This window comes from Jaculus jaculus, chromosome X (genome assembly GCF_020740685.1).
Source record: "Jaculus jaculus isolate mJacJac1 chromosome X, mJacJac1.mat.Y.cur, whole genome shotgun sequence".
In the NCBI taxonomy this organism is placed as follows: Eukaryota; Metazoa; Chordata; class Mammalia; order Rodentia; family Dipodidae; genus Jaculus; species Jaculus jaculus.
Genome location: NC_059125.1, coordinates 47040730 through 47064062, shown reverse-complemented (window position 1 = coordinate 47064062; position 23333 = coordinate 47040730). Strand labels below are relative to the sequence as shown.

Here is a 23333-nt window from a genome sequence, read left to right as displayed (position 1 = left end):
ATAAAAATAACAAAAAATAAAAAAATAAAAAAAAGAAAAACCAAAAAGTCTAAAGATCTCTTGTTATCAAATGTAACCAATGTGATGCCTGAAAACTATAGCAAAAAAAGTTTAAAGCTACAATTGCCAACTAATATGAAAGCCTAAACCTAAGAGAGACACCTAAGCTTAATCTAAAGGAGAAATGAAGTTCTTTAGCAATATATGGTATATACACTTTTTTGGTGTGAGGGAGGGTGACAAAAGAGGGTAATGGGTCAAGATTATGAACAAATTATAGTATTTTCATATTAAAATTCTCAACAGAAAAGAAATAAAAAGTTAGTAGCTGTGACCTTTTCAAGTCAAGTACATTACTTTATGAAAGATATAATCAAGACAATGAATATTCTTGCCTCACACCAATTTAAGAGATATTTGGAAAAGTAAAGCAGAATAGGAGTGTTATTTTAGTAAAATGGCCAGACTGTAGAACTCAGAAGAGATTTATAAAATGACATATTCAGATAAAGGACTCTAGGGATTTGAAAGACCCTTAAAAACTTGAACTTGAATGCATACAAAAAAAAAATTCAGAGTGATGTGGACTAAACATTTAAAGAGTACAAGTAATTCATTCTCAAAATGATGAGGTATTAGTAGGTCATAGCAAGAGATACCACTATTTCCCATTATTAAATCACTAAGTAAAAACATAGGCTCATAATAATACAACAAATTTTTCAAAAACTAATTTGGTGTTGAAACTTGAACTAGAATTATTTAGAGGTTTGACATAGCTCATTAGTGTGACTATTTATTATGTTGTACTACAAAATAAGTAATGTGTTTGATTCCAGGATACTGCAACTCTTGCTGGTTGGGTAAACTTTATTTAAAATGTACTTTATTGCCTTTGTAGGTCCAAAAAATTGTGAACTACCAAACACATTTGGCCTGAAGGGATCTGGAAAAGATACTGCATACTTGTTATGTCTCTTTGGTGACATTTTCCCTTGAATATTCTCCTCTCCTCTCTCATTGTTTTCCCCTGTGTTTTTTCTCTGTTCCTTCCCAGTAGCTCATTAGAGATCACATGTTGAAATAATTTGACTGTTTCTCCATTTATTTGGAGTTGTCTGAAAACTAAATCCTTTTCATGTAACACAATACACGCATACTAACTCAGTCCAGCAAAAAAATTTTGGGGGACTGGAGAGATGACTCAGTGATTAAGGCGCTTGCTGACAAAGCCACAGGACCCAAGTTTGATTCCCCAGGACCCATGTAAAGCCATATGTACAAGGTGGCACATGCTTCTGAAGTTCATTTGCAGTGGCTAGAGGCCCTGGTGTGCTGATTCTCTATTTGCCCTCCCTCAATCTCTCACATAATAAAATATTTTTAAAAAGATTTAATGAATGAGCAAATAAAAAGAACAGGGTAGAGCCAGGTATGATGATAAGAAAGCACAAGGTAAATTTTGCTTGCATCTTTTGCAGATGGTACGAATGACTTACTATTTACTTAGGAAAATAATGGTCAATTCATAGTATTCAAGAATAGCAGTAATTTGGGGAAAGAGGTAAGGAAAGAGACTATTTTCTTCATTGCACTTTTGATATTTTTTCTTTTAAAATGGCTCATAAAGTCAGGTGTGGTGGTACATGACTTTAATCCTAGAACTTTTGATGCTGTGAGTTTGAGGTCATCCTGGGACCACAGAGAGTTTTCTAGGATAGCCTGGGATAAAGTGAGACCTTACCTCAGAAAGAAACAAAATCAAGATGAAAGAAAAGAAAGAGCGAACCCACCCGTATAATTCAAGTGCTTGAAGTATAGGTGATGGTTTGATTCAGGTGTGCTCCATAAACTTAGGTATTCTGAATGCTATGTTCCCAGCTGATGGAGATTTGGGAATTAACACCTCCAGGAAGCAGTGTATTGTTGGGGGCAGGATTATGGGTGTTTGTTATAGCCAGCTCCCCCTTGTTGTGTTTGGCACACTCTCCTGTTGCTACTGTCCACTTGATATTGGCAAGGGGATGATGTCCAACTTCTGCTCATGTTGTTGTTTTCCCTGCCATCGTGGAGCTGCCCCTCTGGTCTGTAAGCCAAAATAAACCCTTTTTCCCCCACAAGCTGCTCTTGGTCAGGTGATTTCTACCAGCAATGTGAGCCTGACTGCAACAGTAATGTTGATACTGACAGCGGGGTTGCTGCTAGACACCTGACTGTGTGGCTTTAGCCTTTTGGAGATGATTTTCAAGAGGAATGTGGAAGGATTTGAAACCTTGGCCATGCAGTGCTGTAAGTACAGCTTGTTGGACTATTATGGTCAGAGTTGGAAGGCCTGAATGCCTAAGGAAGGACTGTGAGGTTTGGCTTATGAAGGTGACAAAGAGCTTTGCCTGGACTGGGCTTGAAATGATTTGTGTGAGAGGTTTGCTATTATGCCTGTTTCCTGAGAACTTGTGCAGGGTTGCTTTGTGTAGAAATGGACTGGTGTGAGCAGAGTGATATGGCACAGAAATGAAATCTTTGGGCCAAAACTGCTGCCTATTCAGCTGCAATCTGAATTACAATGAGATTACAATCTTTGAGATTGGGTCAGCTGATTTGCACTGGGGTAACAGGAAGAATGTAGACTCTTTTGAAGGGACTTGAGTGCTCAAGGAGTGTCCTGTTCTTCAAAGTCTGCTTTATTCCCCCCTGCATTAACAAACTGGCACCCTACCTGGAATTGTGGAGTTTAAGAAATACAGGAAAGAGAGGGTCATTGAGTTTGCAACAGTCTTGTGTTTTGGAAATGACCATGGGCAGTGTGCAGCACTGGATGCCTGCTTGGAGACCCAATGGAGCCATGAGAATGAACTGTGGACTGCAGTGGAGACACAGTGGAGATGCCAGGAACATGAGACGGCTGCTAAGGAAGGCTGCCGGTCCCAATGAAGTTTTCCAAGACTGTGAGTAGCCTAGCTGGAGGGGCAGAATTAGAATTCCAGAGACTTGTTACTGGTTAGAATTATCAGACTTGGGCTGGAGAGATGGCTTGGCGGTTAAGGCACCTGCCTGCAAAGCCAAAGGACCTTGGTTCGATTCCTCAGGACCCACGTAAGCCAGACCTACAAGGTAGCGTATGTATTTGGAGTTCATTTGCGGTGGCTGGAAGACCTAGCACACCCATTCTTTCTTTCTCTCTCTCTCTCAAATAAATCAAAATTAAATATTAAAAAAAGGAATTATTGGACTTGGAGACTTGTCACTAACTAGAGTTGTTGGACTTGGAGCTATAGAGTTTGATGTTTGCCCCGTTTAAATCTTGTATTGGTAGAGTATTTCTTTGCTATGCCCAATGCCATCTTCTGCAGTGTGAATGTTTATTCTGTACCATTATGAATTTTGGGGGGGATTTTTTTTTTTTTTTTTTTTGCACTATGGCTCTCAGTTAAAAGACCTTGGATTATAGGGATATATGAACATCATTGTAATTGATAAAAACTATTGGAAACTTTTAAAATTGGACTGAATGCATCGTATTTTACATCATGTATGCTCATCAGTTTATGGAGGCCAGGGATGGAATGTGGTGGTTTGATTCAAGTATCCCCCATAAACTTAGGTGTTCTGAATGCTAGGTTTCCAACTGATGGAGATTTGGGAATTAACACCTCCAGCAGGCAGTACATTGTTGGGGATGGGCTTATGGGTGTTATAGCCAGCTCCCCCATGCTAGTTTTTGGCACATTCTCCTATTGCTGTTGTCCAACTGGTGTTGGTGAGGAGGTGATGTCCACCCTCTCTGCTCATGTCATCATTTTCCCTGCCATCATGGAGCTTCCCCTTGAGCCTATAAGCCAAAATAAAACTCTTTTTCCCAGAAGCTGTTCTTGGTTGGATGATTTCTACCAGAAATGCAAACCTGACTGCAACAGAATACATTACTAAAAAGTAATTTAAAAGACAAAAAAAAAGTACATGTAAAAATGCCAATTCATTTATATTAAAAGCAGTTCAAAATAGAAGAGTAGAACAAATAACCAGAATACAATTTAGTCACATATGTAAAGACAACTGTGACAAGGTTATAAAGTAAACTTGAGGAATTTCACAGGCTGACAATATGTAGGTTGTAGGTATTTTTTATTTTGGGGGAGAGGGTTTAAAGGTGGGTGACAGTATTTAGTCCAGGCTGACATGGTACTTTATTTTTTAAAAGTTCAATTTGTACCTCTGAATATATTTAAAATGGTTATCATTCATGAATTCAAGAAAATTAGTATTAGGCAGACTGATGGTGGAGGGCAAAGTGCAGTGAACAACAGATGAAAAAAATAACTCCAAGCTAGGAGAACTATTAGACCCCAAATTGTGCTTGTGGAAAGACTCCCTCCCTCTTTCCTAACAATGCATTTTCCATTCATTCTTTCTTCTGAACCTTATGTTGTCTACCTATTTCCTTTCTTAAGTAGAAATACTTCACCCCTCCCCTACAGTTCTTTTCTCAACTCCTCCCTTCCTTTTCTTTTCAAAGCAGTCACAAACCATAAGATACAAGACTCCTTAAGTCAAAAGGCAATATTTTAAATATAATACATACTGACTAAATTAACCTTATTTTGTGAGAAGTATTTTTTCCCCACAAACAAAACATATCAACACACATTATCTGAAAAAAGTAAGATCTATTCAACATAGCTTAATCCATCATTTCCCATATCTTTTTGACCAGAATTCTTTAAATTTTGGGATGGAATTTAGTCATCACATAAAAGTTTAAATAGCTTAGACAAAGGACAATTATAATGTAATTAAAACAATATAAACCAGTATTTCAGTATAAACCAGTATGTATTAAATGTTAATTTCTCTGTATCTGTAATTATTCTGTGATATTCTCTTCTCAGTTATGATAAGCAGACTTTAATAGTAAAGACAAAAATCTTTCTGGGAAATCAGGGAGTAAGAAAACAGCGAGGGGCTGGACAGATGGCTTAAAAGATAAGGTGCTTGCCTGCAAAGCCACAAGACCCAGGTTCAATTTCCCAGGACTCACAGAAACCAGATGTACAAGGTGGCACATGTGTCTGGAGTTCGTCTGTGGTGCCTGTAGGCCCTGGCTCACTCACTGTCTTTCTCTCTACCTGCCTCTTTCTCTCTTATAAATAAATAAAAATAAAATTTTTTTTTTTTTAAAAAAAGAAAACAATGAGGAAGCAGAAGTGAATCTCCTAGTTTACAGTCATTTATGACTCAATTCCTTTATATACTACAGAAGGCCATTTGGAAGGGAAAAGTACTTTTAATATGGACTCTCATATTATTACATTTTGGTAGACTTCTAAATCATTTTGTTTTAATATCAATGTAAACTATGGGAAAGAAGTAATAGTTAACATTCCCCAAAAGGATAGACTACTGGAGTTTTAGAAGACACTTACTTAATCATTTCAAAAAGCTTTGGATCTGAGACCTTGATATTTCGTGCCATATTCCAGGAAAGATGAACCATGGGTACTATTGACTTCACACTTTGCAATTTGTTCCATTCGTACCGTTCCACTGCTAATTTATACTGGCAGGCTACAGGAAAAAAGAAAGTTATAATGCACCCCAAAGAAGCAAAAGCTATAAAGATAACAATTATTGCCTACACTTTCAATACCAATTCTGAAAATCTTAAGATACTATAAAACTAATTTTTATGTTTTATGATAATTATGGTAATGCTACTAGTAGTGATCATTTCCATTCATTATATCACTTAATTCTTACCATCACCTTACTGACTTTATTATTTCCACTACACAGATGAAAAAATAATGACAACAGAAAATAAATAACTTGACTAAACTTACAAAAGTCAAGTCCTGGTCCTAATCCAGGTCACTTAACTCCAAACCTTCTAAACCTTAATTGAATACTGCATGAGGGAAGACATTTGACATCTATTCACATGACATATGAAATAAATGAAATATTTGAAAGAATGCATTTCTACTTTGCTTTCTCCCATAAAGACCTGGGGAGATAGCTTAGCAGCTAAAGGTACTTAAAGGGCTGCTGGCCTGAGGTCAACTTCTCAGCACCCATATACTTCAAGATGGAAAATGGCTCAAGCATCTGTGATCACAATGTCTGACAATGGGAGGTAAAAACCAAGAAAATCCAGAAGCTAGAAAACCATCTAGACTAGTATATGTGAAATCTAGTGGCAAACACTAAATAACAAAGAAGACTCTGTTTCAAACTAGGTGGAGGGAGGAACAAGCATCTGTTGGCCCCAGATCTCTACATATGCACCCTGGCAAATACACACACTCACCATATACACAAAAATCAAGCATTCTCTAAATATTAAAAGTGTATCTTCTATGTATACAAGTAAATAAACATGTTATTTGCTTAAGATTTATAGTAATGGATTGCCATTTAACCTGAATTTTATTACTTACTCAAATATCTTTAATTTTTATGGAAGGAAACCCTTGTCTTTTAATAGTCAAGGAAAAAAGACAGATATATGCATTTACAAAATTAAACCTTCTTTCAAGCACATTCTTTAAAATACCTGTAAGTGGACCAACATTCCAAGCAATGTTATTGCACCAACCAATAGCCTGAACCCAGTGAACAGTGCCTGCATTTATCCAGACCAAATCTCCAGGTCGCTGAATAAACCTATACACTGGAACATTTGCTTCATACAGATCTTCAAGATTGGGCCACCAAGAACCCATTAAGAAATTCAAATTATTTCTGAAATAAGAAAAAAATATGAATAGAACAAGCATATTAATAATTCCTTATAAAACTGGAGAAGAATGTCAATCCTTTTTAAAAACGTTAATTCATTTCAATGAAGCTCAACTGGTAGTGTAATAAAAACTGTTGTTATGTATGTAAAAAGTACGAAATTGATTATAGCTAAGTACAGAAAATAATGAGTTATAAAGATCAGTATTACTATCTTAAATTGAATTCTCGAAGACTTAAATGAAATCCATAGCTACTTTAAAGTAATACACACTTTAACTTCATTTTGATAAAGACCTTTGAAAACATATTACCATATCTATCTTAATATTTTGCTTACTATTTTCCATTTTAATATGAAGTACTCTAGAAGTAACTTTTCCTACCAAAGAATTTTATGCATTTCAATTCATTACTTCAGACTTTATTATTTCAAAGCAGAAAGAACATTAGTGGAAATGTTTCCTTAGGACCTATGAAATAAACTTCACTTAATGCCTTATGCTATCAAATGTACTCTGAAACTTTTATTAACTAGTTTAATTTTATAAGAGTTGGTATATTATGAACCACGGCCACCACTGCCAATTTTTATAAATAAAACTCATTAAATCAGGTGTTGTGGCATATGCCTTTTATCTCAGCACTTTGAAGGTGGAGGTAGGAGAAGTGCTATAAGTTTGGAGCTACCCTGAGACTACATAGTGCATTCCAGGTCAGCCTGGGCTAGAGATTCAACATTGAAAAACAAAAACAAACTTATTAGAACTCAGACATGACCATTTATTTATACATTTTGATCGACATATTTAGCATTAAAATGACACAATTGAGGCAGAGAATACATGACCTGTAAAGTGTCTATTATCTGACCCTTTATGGGGAGAAAAGTACCAATCCTTAACCTAAATGGAACTTAACTCTCTTTCTTCACATAACAACAACAACAAAAGTAAAGCTACTATTTATTTCAAACAAGTACCTTTGACCATTGAACCATCTCTCCAGTCCCTCAAATTTTTACCTGATATTAATTTCCCAACATTATTAGTAAATGGAAACATGAGGATATATAATATAAAGTATGGTTCTACTTTAAAAACTTAAAGGTAGATCAATTTTAAAAAGTCAAAGTATTCTTTAACAAAAGGAAGGCTGTTTCTAGGATCTTAAAGCACACTGCAAACAAACTCCAGATGCATGTGCCACCTTGTTCATCTGGCTTATGTGTGTACTGGGTATTTGAACCTCGATTCTTGGATTACAGGCAAGTGCCTTAACCGGTAAGCTATCTCTCCAGCCCCTTCTCTTGAGTTTTTGCTGCGATCTCTCACTTTTTATCAGGCCAACTTGGAGTTCACTCTGTACCCCAGGCTGGCCTTGAACTCATGGTATTCTCCTACTTAAACCTCATGAGTGCTTGGATTAAAGGTGAGGCACCACGGTCAGCTAACAGTTCCCATTTTCTAACAATTATGTTTAAAGAAAGTTTAGTTTGGAAACCTACTTTTCACAGAAGTCATTCAGAACACCCCAGTAACCTTCAGGAACAACAAACCATTCACAGTCACCTGGGCCAATATTTATGTTAACTGAACAGAAGTTGTTATTTTCTTGATGACCTAAAACAAAAGGAAAAAAAAATAGTAAGTTTACTATAAATTCTGTAGAAAGAATGTCTTTAGAAAAGAAACTTAAAAAATGTTCAATTAGAGAATGTTCTGGATTCAGTTCTTTACCACGTAAGTGTTTTGTGACAAGTCTGGTTTTGGGACTGAATTATTCAGTAAGGGCTGACATGGAAGACATAGTTTAAGTTATAGAACTATAACGCTTGGCTCAGCTATCATGTGAACTCAAGCAAGCCATTAAACATTTTTGGCTCAGTTTCCACATATATAAATAAGAGTACATATTAATAAGTCCTTGAGTTCTTTTTTTTTTATTATTTGCAGTGGCCAAAGGACCTGGTGTATGCATGGTCTCTTTCCCTCTAATAAATCCTAATAAATAAAAATTCCTACAAAATAATTACCTTGAAGAAAAACAAAATGATTAGAATAGTGCCTAATATATACAAAGTAATACATATTAGTTATTACAGATGTCATGACCATTTTTTCAACATGAACTATTTCTATTTTCTCATGAGCAGTATCAAAACAGTTGAAAAGAGGCAAGAAACCTTTGTTTTAAAAGTATAGCCATTTTGGCCTGGATATCCATGACCTCATAGTGCCTGACACTACCTACATAAGACCATCATAAGAGGAGGAAAAGATCATGACATCAAAATAAAAGAGAGACTGATTGAGACGGGGAGGGGATATGATGGAGAATGGAATTTCAAAGGGGAAAGTAGGGGGAAGGAGGGTATTACCATGGGATGTTTTTTATAATCATGGAAGTTGTTAATAAAAATTTGAAAAGAGGGCTGGAGAGATGGCTTAGCGGTTAAGCGCTTGCCTGTGAAGCCTAAGGACCCCGGTTCGAGGCTCGGTTCCCCAGGTCCCACGTTAGCCAGATGCACAAGGGGGCGCACGCGTCTGGAGTTCGTTTGCAGAGGCTGGAATCCCTGGCGCGCCCATTCTCTCTCTCCCCCTCTATCTATCTTTCTCTCTGTGTCTGTCGCTCTCAAATAAATAAATAAATAAAAATTAAAAAAAATATTAAAAAAAATTTTGAAAAGAAAAAAAATGATTTATAGTGCTCAATTGGGAGATTTGCTCTGGATTGAATATTTATGTAATGCCAAAATTTCTATTCAGAATTGCTGCCCCCCAAGATAATAGTTTGAGGAAGTGAAGCCACTGGTAGGCAATTAGGTCATGAAGTCAGGCCTCATGAATGGGATTAGTAGCCCCTTGCCACTTTGACTGTGTGAGGACATCATAATAAATGGTCATCTATGAACCATGTTAATAAAAACTGAGAAAAAAATATGTAACTTTTTTGCAAATAAAGACAGTTAATCCTTCCTTTCTAAAAAAGTAAATAAATTAAAAAAAAAAAAGTATAGCCATTTTAAGGACTGATACCAGAAAAAGTCAAAACAAGAAATTCCCTTTTCCAGAAACATACAAAGATGTGTGTGTAATTTGTACGTGCATGAGCAACAGGGCCTTTTGTCCCTGTGAATGAAAGCCAGATGCTTGTACCAGGTTTTGTGATTGGCTTATGTGGGCGGTTTGGGAATCGAACCTGGGCCAACTTTACATGCAAGAGTACTCTAGCCCAGTCCTGCTTGGGAATATTTTTGTTTCTTGGTTTACTAATACTCATGCTTGGACCTCACACATAGTGTTTGTACAAACCTTATCGGGACATTCAGATGAGCAGTCAGGGATGGAAACCAATGACCTATGTTACCCAGAAGCAACTTGGCTCTATTCTGAAATGATTTTTTCACTATGTATTCTCAGGGTGGCCTCGAGCTGTCAGCGATCCTCCTACCTCTGCCTCCCAACTGCTGGGATTAAAGGCATGCGCCATGGTGCCCGGCTTTGAAATGATTTTTAAACTATGATTCATTACAGTGACAAAGAAGGAAAGCTATGGGTCACTGCTTCAAGTAGAAGACTGAAGCAATTATAGTAGATGTGGAGCATATAGGTTCTGGTATAGTTTAACTGGTTATCATCAGTAATCATCCTAATTCATCAGTGCCAGGGTGGTAGCAAGTGTTACATTTTTTTAAATATCACTATGAAATTTTATGTCTATCCATGGGGCACCAAAGATGACCGTACATTAATTAGTGTTGCATGAAAACTTGAAAGCTAAAAATAAGAACCATCATTTGACAAATAAATCTAATAATGTCTCCATTACAAGTGGCTTTTAAATATTAGGTTACAATTCAAATGGAGGACTGAAATCTATACTTTCATTTTTAAATTAATAGAATGGAAACTATTAGAAAATGTGTTTTTTTTTTGGATGAAAATTCTCTATACATATACACGGACTAGGTCATGATATAAAAATATTTACTCTGTGGTTTAAAAAGTTTGAAAATATTACTGGTGCCACTTGCAAACAAAAGTAGAAGGGACACAAGGACTTAATCTTTAATAGGGTTCTCCAATGATCCTTTTTTCCAGAACAAAAGAGTTATGGTTACAGGCTTGTTACGTTTAAAATATTGAAAAATCCGGGTGTGGTGGCACACACCTTTAATCCCAGCACCGGAAGGCAGAAGTAGGAGGATTGCCATGAGTTTGAGGCTACCCTGAGACTACATAGTGAATTCCAGGTCAGCCTGGGCTACACTGAGACCCTACCTCAAAAAAACAAACAAAAAATTCACACATACATACATTGAAAAATGGGAAAAATAATTTTTTGAGTCCTGTTAAAGAGTTGACACAGGAATGATCTTTTTAGTTCTATTAACTTAAAATGTAAAGATTAGGATCTTTTTTTACACATTGCACATTTTATTAATTCTGTTTTCCAACTGTAGTTAATTAAAATTACCTGGTGTTCTGCTTCCTGGAACTTTCATGTATAACTGAACTGTATTCATGCCCAATATGGTATGTCCAACGTGGCTTAGGAGATTTCCTGCTGACACGACACGCACAAAAGCAGGAAGTTTAGTCAGCTCATGTAGCTGTAACTTCCACCTGTAATGAAATACATGAAGAATAAAGCTCTGCTATAAATATGTATGGAAGTTAATTAACCATGCTTTCAAAGCTACTTTGGTCCAATCAGAAAAATAATAATGTTTTTTGAAATAAGGGTCTTGCTCTAGCACAGACAGACCTGGAACTCACTATGTAGTCTAGGTTGGCCTTGAACTCATGGTGATTCTCCTATCTCAGCCTTCCGAGGACAGAGTGAGAACTGCCACACCCAGCTCAGAAAAATAAATCTATAAATATTATAACAAAAGATACTGGAATGTTTAAAGTAACATTAAAGGCTTTTAAAAATATTTTATTTATCAATTCCCCAGTACCCACTTAAAGCCACATGCAAAGAGGCACATGCATGTGGAGTTCATTTGCAGTGGTAGGAGGCCCTGGCATGCCCATTCTGTCTTTCTTCTATCTCTCTCTCTACTTGCAAATAAATAATTTTTTTTTTTTAAATAAGATAAGCGGGTCAGGTGTGGTGGTGTACACCTTTAATCCCAACACTCTGGAGGCAGAGGTAGAAGGACTGCTGTGAGTTTGAGGCCACCCTGAGACTACATAGTGAATTCTAGGTCAGCCTGGGCTACGGCGACACCCTAACTCAAGCTCCGCCCCCACTGAAAAAAAAATTATTTGAGAGCCAGAGAGCAAGAGAGATAAGCAGAGAGAAAGAAGGGGTGTTCCAGGGCATGTAGCCACTGCAAATGGACTCCAGATATATGCATCACCTTGTGCATGTAGCTTTTGTAGGTAATGGGGAATAGAATCTGGGTCCCAAGGCTTTGCAGGCAAGTGCCCTATCTCTAAGCTACCTCTCCAGCCCCCTAAGGCTTTTTTAAAGTATCACTATGAAAAATAACTGTAAAACACTGCAAAGCAAGTAAATTAATTGGGAATAAAGATTACAGATGCATGTGCCACTTTGAGTGTCTGTCCTTATGTACTTGTGTACTGGGTAACTGAACCTAGATCATTAGGCATTGTAAGCAAATGCCTTAACTGCTAAGCCAAATCCCAACCTCTCCAAAAGGCTTACTTTTAAAGTTGTATTATATAATTAAAATGTGTTAAAATTTCTGACTGTGTTAACTAGCACAAAGTTAGCAAAAAAAAAAAAAAAAAAAAAAACCTGTTTATCAGTTTTCGGTTAAAGAAAAAATTTAACTAAAGACTAGTGAAATTGTTTAGCTTAATCTCTCAGTTTAGAGTGATAAGAATGAAGAAATTATAACCAATTCTCAGTCCTAGTCACAAGTCAGGATATTTCTTTGCATTAATTTACAGAAATACTGTCATTAAGGACTTACTTTTTGTCATCAGATAGGTCAATGTTGGTCCCAAACTTAATGGTTTTAAAAGGTCCTTTCCTCCTCCTCCCAGAACTTAAGAGAGAGAGAGAGAGAGAAAGAGAGAAACATAATACTAAATAAGCATCTTTGCCATATGACAAGAAAACTAAGTCAACTTTATCACAACCATCAGGGCCCAGGAACCATTACAAAGGAAGTGGTGAATTAAATGTGAGTGCTGCTCTCACTGCTTGTCTGAGAACCTCTTCCAGGGAAATGGCAGTAGACACTGAGAAGACTCAAAACTCATCAAAGCAGAAAATCAGAGGCTACAGAGCTATTATTAAAGGAGATTGGTGCATTCAGGATCTCACACAGGAGGAACATCAGTGGAAGAGGGAACATAAGAATATTAATGGGAATATTGTCAGTATGCCATATGTTCATATAGTTAAGTTTTCAATTCTCTCTCACACACACATACAAAAAACATGCTAAACAGAAACACTTTGTAAACATTAAAAATAACTTACTTATCCGAAGATGTAGACTCACTATCTGAGTGGTCTTTATGGTGACTTCTTTTCTCATTTTCTTCCTAAAGATTAACCAAAAAGCATTTTAGCTTAGTATTCTCCAACTGGTTGTCCTTTCCATCATATGGATAAAAAAAATGTTCACAGCTAGATGAAATGTCATCCATTTAATGATTATCCATGCTCTGAAACTAAGTTTCTTTATACCTCTTACTTCCTCTACCAGCCACAAAGTTATACTATAGATTCTCATACCAGTAAGTAGGGAGGACTGAGCAGTCTCAACCTTGTTTATAAATATTGTAAGCTAGTAGAGGTACAGGGATGTATAAACAGTTAGATATGGGTAGAAGTGTAGGGTAAGATGCTTTCTATTCTTGGTTATGGACAAATGGGAGAAGTTCTTCATGAGTTAAATCTTCATTCCACAAATAAGAAGACATTTATATTATTAGTATGGAAATTAAGTGTTGGATTTAAATGTAAGCATTACAATTCTTAATGTCACACACATGTGATCCCAACATTGTCTTATGATTTCTGAGTTGGCAATAAATACTTACTGAGGCTTTTACAACCTTTCCTTTAAATGTATAATTTAAGAACATGAATCAGAAAGTTCTTACAGGTACTAGTCCATGCTTCAATACTTATTTAAAGATCATCTTTTCTTTGATTATAGATTCCCTTCCACTTGCTTTCTAACTACATTTTCGTAAATCTTCCTGATAGTTATTGGATTATGCTTACTGTTTACCCTATTCTGGCTATTGCATCATGTAGTTCAAGTATCTTGTATTTAAGTGCAGAGACCTATATGGACAATGAATTCACTGCTACTTCATGAAGTTTCAGGAAAGATTTCATAAAGTGAATTTCTTTGTAGGAGTTGGCAGTAGAAAAGTAACATAAATATACAACTTCAGACACCAACGTTGCCTTAATTGAAAATGTAAACTCAGGGCAGAATTTTTAATATTTTAAACAGAGACTAGCAAATGTAATGAATTAGAAATTAACAATTATCAGAAATATATTGAATATTTTCTATAGGACATATAAACAAACAGCTTAGTACAGACAAGTATTTGAACAATGTCATTTAATAAACTCATTTTTATGGGTGGTTTATATCTACTTTGGGGGATAATTCACAAAATCCTCATTAGAAGGCTTTAAGATTAAGCAATATTTCAGTGTTATGAGGCCTATATAGGTCCTTCATATAGTAAGTTTATTTTCTATTTTTATTGTTTGGTTTTTCAAGGTAGAGTCTCACCCTATGCCAGGCTGACCTGAAATTCAGTATGTAGGCCCAGGGTGGCCTTAAACACATAGTGATCCTCCTACCTCTGCCTCTGAAGGGCTGGGGTTACAGGCATACACTACCATGCCCGGTTAGTAAGTTTATTTTTAAAATTTCAGTTTTTAAGGTTTCTATATATTTTGAAATAATTCCTCTAAATTTCTGCCCCCCCCCTACCATTTTCTTATGGACCAAAACTGGTACAAAGAACAATAAAATGTTTTCTGAAAGATCTGTCTATTACATAATACTAATCTGGCAGAAGAAAAAATGCAAGCACATAAGAAAAGGGATTCTGAAAGCATAAAGCAAACTTGAGACATGGTTTATTATCTACATCAGTGGTCCTTAACAATGGACAACTCTGACATCCAAGAGATATTTGGCATGTCTAGAAGTATTTTTGAGAAACTATAGATGTTACTAAATATCTAACCCCAACTATCCTAGACATCTTACTAGACAGTATTCCATTTCCCTACAATGAGATTTAATTGAATGAATCAATTTATAGATTTGCTTAGACTTTATTAATGAAAAACTTGATATCACTTATAAGGTATTTTCTGTAACATATAATAATCTAATACTTATAAAAAATATAGTGTTTCAAAACCCCAAAATGAAATAATCTTTAAATCTCTAAAATAATCTTTAGGAGGTAAGTGCTTACTCTCAATGATTCCTGGAATGAGGAGGCCTGGTACTGTGCATATTTAGCAATTGTAGTATGAGATCTATTACTTTCACAATGCCAGATTTTCTTTGTTCCAGTGGGGTCCCAGTTTTCATCTGCTGGTTGCAACAATTGTGTCCTCACTTCTACAATGTGTTCGTTGTTAGCTTCCACCAAAGTTTTAGTAGAGAAAAGTCCCAGGTCTTCATAAATAAATAAAAGTAGTTATAAATAAAAACTTTATTTAGAATCATGATTAAAAGTACTTCTACTCTTTCTTTTTTTTTTTTTTTAATTAAGGAAAGGAGAAGCTATTTTATAGTACTGCATCCAGTTCTCCTAAAACTCAGTAAGGTCATCTATAAACTAAGCAACATACTAAGTTGACTGAATCATATACCAAAGCTTTGGATATAACTAATTCTCATGTTATCCCAAAAGAGAATCAATAGTCCAAAGACCAAGCTTTCATTTATTTAATTTTTGCATGTAATAGGAAATAAATACTCATGGGGCTACAATACAGTATTTAATGAGAAAAACCAAATTTTACCTATATTTTATATGCAATATTAATCTAGTACTTAGCATAAATCATTATTATATAATTAAATCAAGGGCTAAATTAAATACTCCCCCAAATTGCTAGTAACCAATACCAATATTGTACTTTTAAATCATGGACTTAGAAAACACATGCATGCACAGAGAAAAAAGTTAAAATGAAAATGTGAAAAAATTTAAAAATACAATGATCTCTAACAGTGCTTTAAAAGATTAAAAACTGGGTGGGTGGGTGGGTATGTGTGTAACATTTTTCTTTTTAGCTTACCTAATTTAAGAGCTCCAGCAAGGCCACGTATTACTGTAACAGGGTTGTTTGGATTTGTACAGAATTGATGCAATGGAGGAAAGAAAGCATCACGTTTATTTTCCAACTGTAAAATTAAAATAAGTGGTTAGAGCTCAAGAAGACACAGCTTTTACATAAATATGTCCCAGATTCATATTCACTGTTTATCACAATTTAAATACTTATGAATTGATATTTCTATTTTATAATATTTTATTTTATCTTGACTTTGATAGTGATAAGATAGTAGCTACATACATTTCTATTTTCCACTGTATGTGGGAGAAATGAAATTTCAATTAAACTTTAAAACCAAATTGTTTTAAATATTACTCAAACTTTAAGGGGAAGAAAATTGGGGGCATATAGCTCAGTGTGGGAGGATTGTCCTAGCAGTCACAAAGCCTTTGGGTTCAGTAGCACCCCAAAAATGATCAAAGAGTAACAGGGGGAAAAGAGGGAGGGACAGAAAGCACACGAGCAAGCTTTTATGGGCTGGGGTTCAGCGAGAATGTGTTTAGCATGCAAGGACTTCTGGGTTTTATCTACAGTACTCCTTCCCACAAAAACCTTAAAAATTAGTAAGCCAAAAGGGTCTACAAGATCTTGATCTATCATTATTCTTATTCTACTTATGTTTTAATAGATTATCAAGCCAAGACTCAAGATGTAGTTTGGAGGAGAGCACTTGACCAGTATGCAGGAGAACAAGGATTCCATTCCAAGCATGGCAACAACAATAAAGCAAGAAGTTAATTGGGTAGGAGATGTAGCTCAGTGGTAGAATTGCCAACAGGGTTAATTAACTGAAAATTATAGAAATATCCCATTACATAGATGACCTTAAAGACAATATGTTAAATGAAATAAATCAGTCATAACAGAGATGACATGAGTGGACTGGGGAGATAGCTCAGCTATTAAAGATGCTTGCTTGCAAAGCCTTGGTTCAATTCTCTAGTACCCATGTGAAGCTAGAGGAACAAAGTGGTACATATATCTGGAATCTGTTGGTCGTGGCAAGAGGTCTTGGTGTACCCATTAGCTCACTCTCTGCTCATAAATAAGTAAAAAAATCCATTAAAAAAATGACGTGATTCTACTTATAAGTCATGTAAAGAAGTCAAATTCATAGAAGAGAGACTTAAAACGTAGCTTAATTTAAAAAAAATTAAGTATCATTAGGTAGCCTTTGCCCAATACTATTCAAAGTCAAGATAAGTCTTTCTCACTATTCTCACATAACCACAGAAGGAGTGGGGATGTAGTTCTGTATTAGTGAGCCCTTGTCTAGCATTCACAAGGCTGTATGTTCAATCCCCAGCATAGTAAAAATCCACCCACCCAAGCAGCCAAACAACATAAAATTCAGTTATTGTCTAATAACTAAGAAGGTATTTGCAATTATTTTTGAATATCCCCCCCCCATTAACTTTGCTGCCAAACATGGTAATGCATCTTAAAGGGCAGTCATATTGACTAAAAAGATTTAAAGACAAGTGGGTGAAACAATGGACTAATTTGTAGTCAATTCAGACTCACATAAATACTAGGTGTAGGTGGATTCAACTTTTCCTTTGGCAAAGGAGGGTATGGTGAAGATGGTGGTCTTGGAGGTGGACATTTATCCAACAAAATGCTACTGTTAGATAAGCCATTTTTACCTAGGTTCCTTTAAAAAAAAAAAGAGGGAGAAATAGAATAAATCAACTGTGCACTTATATAGAAAGCAGAATAAAAAAATCTTAAAAAGGGCTGGAGAGATGGCTTAGTGGTTAAGCGCTTGCCTGTGAAGCCTAAGGACCCCGGTTCCGAGGCTCAGTTCCCCAGGTCCCACGTTAGCCAGATGCACAAGGGGGTGCACGCGTATGGAGTTCGTTTGCAGTGGCTGGAAGCCCTGGTGCGCCCATTCTCTCTCTCTCCCTCTATCTGTCTTTCTCTCTGTGTCTGTTGCTCTCAAATAAATAAAAATAAAAAATGAACAAAAAATATTTAAAAAAAAGAATGCAAAAATGCAGCATATGAACAAAATATTTAAAAAATCTTAAATAAAGTTCTAATTAAATAAGCATGTTCACAAATCTTTGAAAATTTAAATCCATCAGAGGAAAGAACTAGGATGATTATTCATTTCAACATATACTTGTACTGATACCTTTATCTTACACTAAAGAAAAGCACAACACACAGGTCATTGATATTTCTTATTTTGCTTGTGACTTTTCAATTTGTTTTCCTTACTTTGAAGTCAAATATAAGCTCCAGTTTGACTTCCACTATAAGAATCTTTTCCACCAAATGTGAAAAAGGTTAGCCTGACCAAAAAAGGTCTAGATAAAAGTAAAAGTAGAATGGTCTCTTCTTATGTCTCATCTCAACAATCTTAACCAGTGTATCTTTATATCATACACAGTTCAAGCCTGGGTTTGCTTTTCTTCCTTTTGAAATCAGAAAATAACTTTCTTATAACTCCATAGCTAAGAAAATTTAGCAAGCATAATTCACTAAAACTTCATCAAATTATAGTAATTTTTTTGTTTATTTTTATTTATTTATTTATTTGAGAGTGTCAGGCAGAGAGAGAAAGAGGCAGAGAGGAGAGTGGGTGCGCCAGGGCTTCTAGCCACTGCAAACAAACTCCAGACGTGTGCGCCCCCTTGTGCATCTGGCTAACGTGGGTCCTAGGGAATCGAGCCTTGAACCGGGGTCATTAGGCTTCACAGGCAAGCGCATAACTGCTAAGCCATCTCTCCAGCCCAAATTATAGTAATTTTTAAAGCAATGAATACTCACTATCTATTGTGATACTGTATCTATGGTTACATTATTAAAATTATAATAATTCCTTAACATTTCTACCCAAATTGGAAAAGCATGAAGAAATAAACATAACATTTCAAATCATTTTGTTAATATGTTTTATCTAATTATCACAAGTTCAAAAACAATACATTGAAATATTATTTTAAAAAAAGCCTAGGGTGACCTAGTACTCACTCTGTTGTCCAGGCTGGCCTTAAACTCATGGTGATTCTCCTACCTTAGATTCCAAGGGTTGGGATTATATGTTTGAGCCACCACACCCAGCTTTAGGACTTTTACATAAAAATTTCTGACATGATTTTGACTACTATAATTACTATGAATTTCAGGCCAGGTGTGATGGTACATGCCTTTAGTCCCAGCATTCCTGAGGCTGAGGTAAGAGGATTGCTGTGAGTTTGAAGCCACTCTGGGACTGCATAGTGAATTTCGGTCAGGCTTGGCTAGAGTGAGACCCTAACTTAAAAAACAAAACAAAACACTTGAGTAATTTTATTTACTGGAGCACCTAGCTATTTGTCAATCTAATACAGATTGAAGGTAATTCTTTGATACTAAAACATTTTACAAATAACCTTGTTCCAGCACTAATGAAAACTAAGGTATGAAATTCCCCACCTACCGGGCATGGTGATGTACACCTTTAATCCTAGCACATAGGAAGCAGAGGCAGAAGGACTGCTGTGAGTTTGAGACCAGCCTGGAACTTCAGAAGAGAGCTGGGTCAGCCTGAGCTAGAGTAAAACCCTGTCTTGAAAAAACTAAAAATTTCCCAGCTATAAGTTGTTGAGGTGTTATCCTGAGTCACATCATGGGTGTCTTTCTTAAGTTCTTCAACTACAACTTTTGGTAAGTAAAGCCATGAGAATTCTTGACTGGAAGAAACTGAGTTTAAATAAATGAATATTCAATATAAGTTTATGACATTTCTCCATAAAAATAAGTGTTCTGTACATTTTAAAAACATGTGTTTAAGTTTAAAAGTGGTTCTAATTTATGAACTTCATGAAGATTTTGGTAGTGATTAGTAAAGAAATAATTCAAGCATTATCACCGAACAAATGTAAGGTAAAACAGTGACAGTAAGTAAACAGTAATTACTTCCAATGGTAAAAATTGTATGTCACATTTTAACTTCAAAACATAAACAAAATATTGCTCAGAACACATACAATTTGTTTTCCAGAAAACGAGCTGTAGTAATGGATATACTACTTTAAAAACTTGAAATATGGATGTTTTAAAACTGACAACTGTAGAAAACTATCTCATGATGACTAAATGAAGCACTAAAATTTAAGCTTGACAGATCATCATGCACACACTCTACAGAAAGAATGTTCAATCCTAATGCAAAGGACACTGCTAAGGATAGATGGTAGGAATAGACTCTATCTTCTGAATACTGTTTAAAACACCTCAGGCCCAATAGTGAAATTTTACTAGACAAACAGAAAAACCATTAACAGTAGCAGCAATAAGGGAATGAAGAGGTATCCTAATCAGATGGATAATGCTGCTCCTAGTAGCCATGGATTAGCAAACAGTAGTATCAGTGCAAGGCATAGGACACCTCCTAATGAGCTGTTGGTCAAGGAAGCTTCTGAGGCTCTCAAAACAACAGACTATTGCCCATGGCTCTTGGCTGTCCACCAGCTAAAACAACTATTTCTGCGGACACCTTTGCCATTAAGTAGAGGACACTGAGAAATTAAGTTGTAGGTAAGGCAGAAGCTTCCTTCCTGTTGGCTGGTTTCTGTAGTGCTAGAAGGTGCTTTGCAGGCATCTGTCAGCGAAAATTCATCACCCAGCAGAGGTTGGGAGTTGGCTCAGTGGTTAAAGGTGCTTCCTTATAAAGCCAACCGGCTCTGGTTCAATCCCCCAGCACCCATGTAAGGCCACATGTAAAAAGTGGTGCATCTTGGGCTGGAGAGACAGCTTAGTGGTTAAGGCATTTGCCTGTAAAGCCAAAGGATCCCAATTCAATTCTCCAGGGCCCACACAAGCCAGATGCACAAGGGGGTGCATACATTTGCAGTGGCTGGAGGCCCTGGTATGCCCATTCTCTCTCTGCCTTTCTCCCTCAAAAAATAATAAAAAAGTGGTGCATCTGTTTGGCATTTGTTTGCAGAAGCAAGAAGCCAAGGATACACACACAAATAAATAAAATAAACAATATCACACAGGGGTGAATCATGTATTCTACAACACTGAACCACCAGGCAAGACCAGCGCCTTCAAGTGTAATAGTGTCATAACTTTTACAGGGGCAACCAACAGCTCTGACTGGATTTGATGCTTGCTCCATAGGAGAGAATTCATGCCAAGTACTGACAACTAGGTCAAATGACCATAGCTGGGGAGAACCATAGGCCACAGCGAAGAACATACTATTGCTCTACTGCTAAAAGGATGTGTTGTCAAACTGCCTCTTACATATTTGTCTTTTTATGTACACAGACCAATCATGTTCTGATGACTGGTCAGAAAAGTTTTTTTTTTTTTTTAAATTATTATTTGGGAGTGGGAAACAGTCAATACAGGGAATTCTAACTGATCAAGTGACTGATGAGTGTTACATCTCCTGGAGGGCTCACAGATATCACAGAAGATGGGATAATAAAGAGTTGGAGGGGTAGTAGCAATGTGAAACTCTGTTGTCCAGACATGGCAAGGCCACTGCACTAATGAACTCACACCAGCTATGGTTACCAACACATTATGGGCCAATCAACAATCAGTTATAGGTAGGGGAGGGACTTGAGAGGCTACTCTCCCCCCTAATGAGCTAATGACAGTTAAAGGTTTCCAGAGGAGGGGGAGTCATTCTCTTCTATGGCACAGTCACTGATAAGTGATGAGGAGGAACATAGTGAGGCATTTAAGAAATGACGATCTTACATTTTAAAACTTTTGTGAGAAAGCTTCTAAATCCTGGACTGGAGAGATTGCTGAGCGGGCAAAAGCCCTTTGTCTGACAGCCAGAATGCAGAATACCAAAAAGCTACCTAAAGCTAGATGCAGTCTCTTGCATCTGTGTTACTTTTTCCTTCTTGTAGATCTGGACTCCTACCCAGCACAATCCACCATAAACAGAATGTATAAAAGTCAAACATGACAAGCTATCATTTGCCATCTTGGGCCTTTTTGCTAAGCTCCACAATCTTTTTATCTGCAATTTATCCAAGGAATTTTTTGTCTTTTCATAAGTAAACTCAGTCCTGGATTTATTAAAGTATAAAGTAATCCAAGCAACTCCAAGGGTCTGTCAAGTTTTGATGAATTTAGCTATTTATAGGATTTAAGTCTTTGTAATGAGACAGAATTGCCTTTTTTTTAAACTTAAAAGTTGAAAATGAAAGTATTATAATATACTTAAATAATCAAGTGAAATTGAATATTGGCCTCAAAAAAGTGAGATGAGAGTAACATGTTTAATACATTTGAAAACACACTTAACTAAACAACCATAGCATAACACATTACTAAAAACTGCTTCTATAAAACATTTATAATTCATGGAATAAAACATAGTGCTGTGGAAATCTTTCTGAGACTATTCCTCCAGAAAACTCTTATATTCTACATAGCCCATGATATTAGTTTTTGAATATCTCAATTTCTTCCTATTTTTCTAGCAACTATCATAAATTTACAGGAGAAGAGATGAGGAAGGAGGTCCTTGCTCCTCCAAAGTGGGAGCAGAACTTTTAAGAAAGGAAAATAGAGGCCATAGTAGCCAAATGACAATTTCTAAATTAACCCAGGGACTTATCAACAGAAAGCCAACTATAGCCCTTGATCTGGACACTGTTATTATCTATAAAGGGACCCAATGAGGAAGTGAATGACAATGGAATTTTAAACAAAAAGTCCAATATAAATACCTCTAAAAATAAAATGTTTTTAGAAATGTATATGCTTTAGAAGAATGACTTAGAGATCATTTAATGTGTGTTAAATATTAATATAAATAAACAGTAAGAAGTTATGATTAATAATAGTAGTCATCATGGTATAGGCTTCTTGGGGAAAATGGTACCAGAATGGTAGGCCCAAAGGACAAAATAATAAAATAAGAAAAAGACATAATTCCTGTTTTAGCCTATTTTAGAGTAAAATCAGTTTAAAAGATGAAAGGAAATGATAAAAATAAATAAGAAAATAAAGATTAGTAGACATTTTAAACACTTGAATTCAAATACTCTTTAAAGCACTTTAGTATGCTAATGTTCCACTACCACAATTAAAGTGATAAACTAAGATCAACTGAAATGTATTCCTCCCCTAACTCTATTTATTATTCCTATTCCATGTCTCCCACAATCAGCAAACTATAAACAAATAAAATTTAATTTTATCCCAACCATTCATTAATGACAAATATTTAATGGCAGACTCATGATAATCTTAACTACAAAGAAGATAATCATACTGACATAAACACTAGCATTTGAGATGTATACAAATGT

General features: G+C 35.9%; 1 protein-coding gene across 5 annotated transcripts in view; it reads right to left on the bottom strand.

Annotated features, from left to right (window-relative positions):
- Kdm6a (lysine demethylase 6A) overlaps nucleotides 1–23333 on the bottom strand; it is a 189039-nt gene that overhangs the window by 11807 nt on the left and 153899 nt on the right. For all 5 annotated transcript variants that reach the window (XM_004665765.3, XM_004665766.2, XM_004665769.3 and 2 more), the window contains 9 exons: nucleotides 17581–17710; nucleotides 16018–16123; nucleotides 15183–15388; nucleotides 13201–13265; nucleotides 12686–12760; nucleotides 11215–11363; nucleotides 8243–8357; nucleotides 6551–6738; nucleotides 5421–5562 (listed from right to left, as the gene is read on the bottom strand). In XM_004665765.3, the coding sequence (XP_004665822.1) occupies nucleotides 5421–5562; nucleotides 6551–6738; nucleotides 8243–8357; nucleotides 11215–11363; nucleotides 12686–12760; nucleotides 13201–13265; nucleotides 15183–15388; nucleotides 16018–16123; nucleotides 17581–17710 (1176 nt within the window). The remainder of the gene's footprint in view (nucleotides 1–5420; nucleotides 5563–6550; nucleotides 6739–8242; nucleotides 8358–11214; nucleotides 11364–12685; nucleotides 12761–13200; nucleotides 13266–15182; nucleotides 15389–16017; nucleotides 16124–17580; nucleotides 17711–23333) is intronic.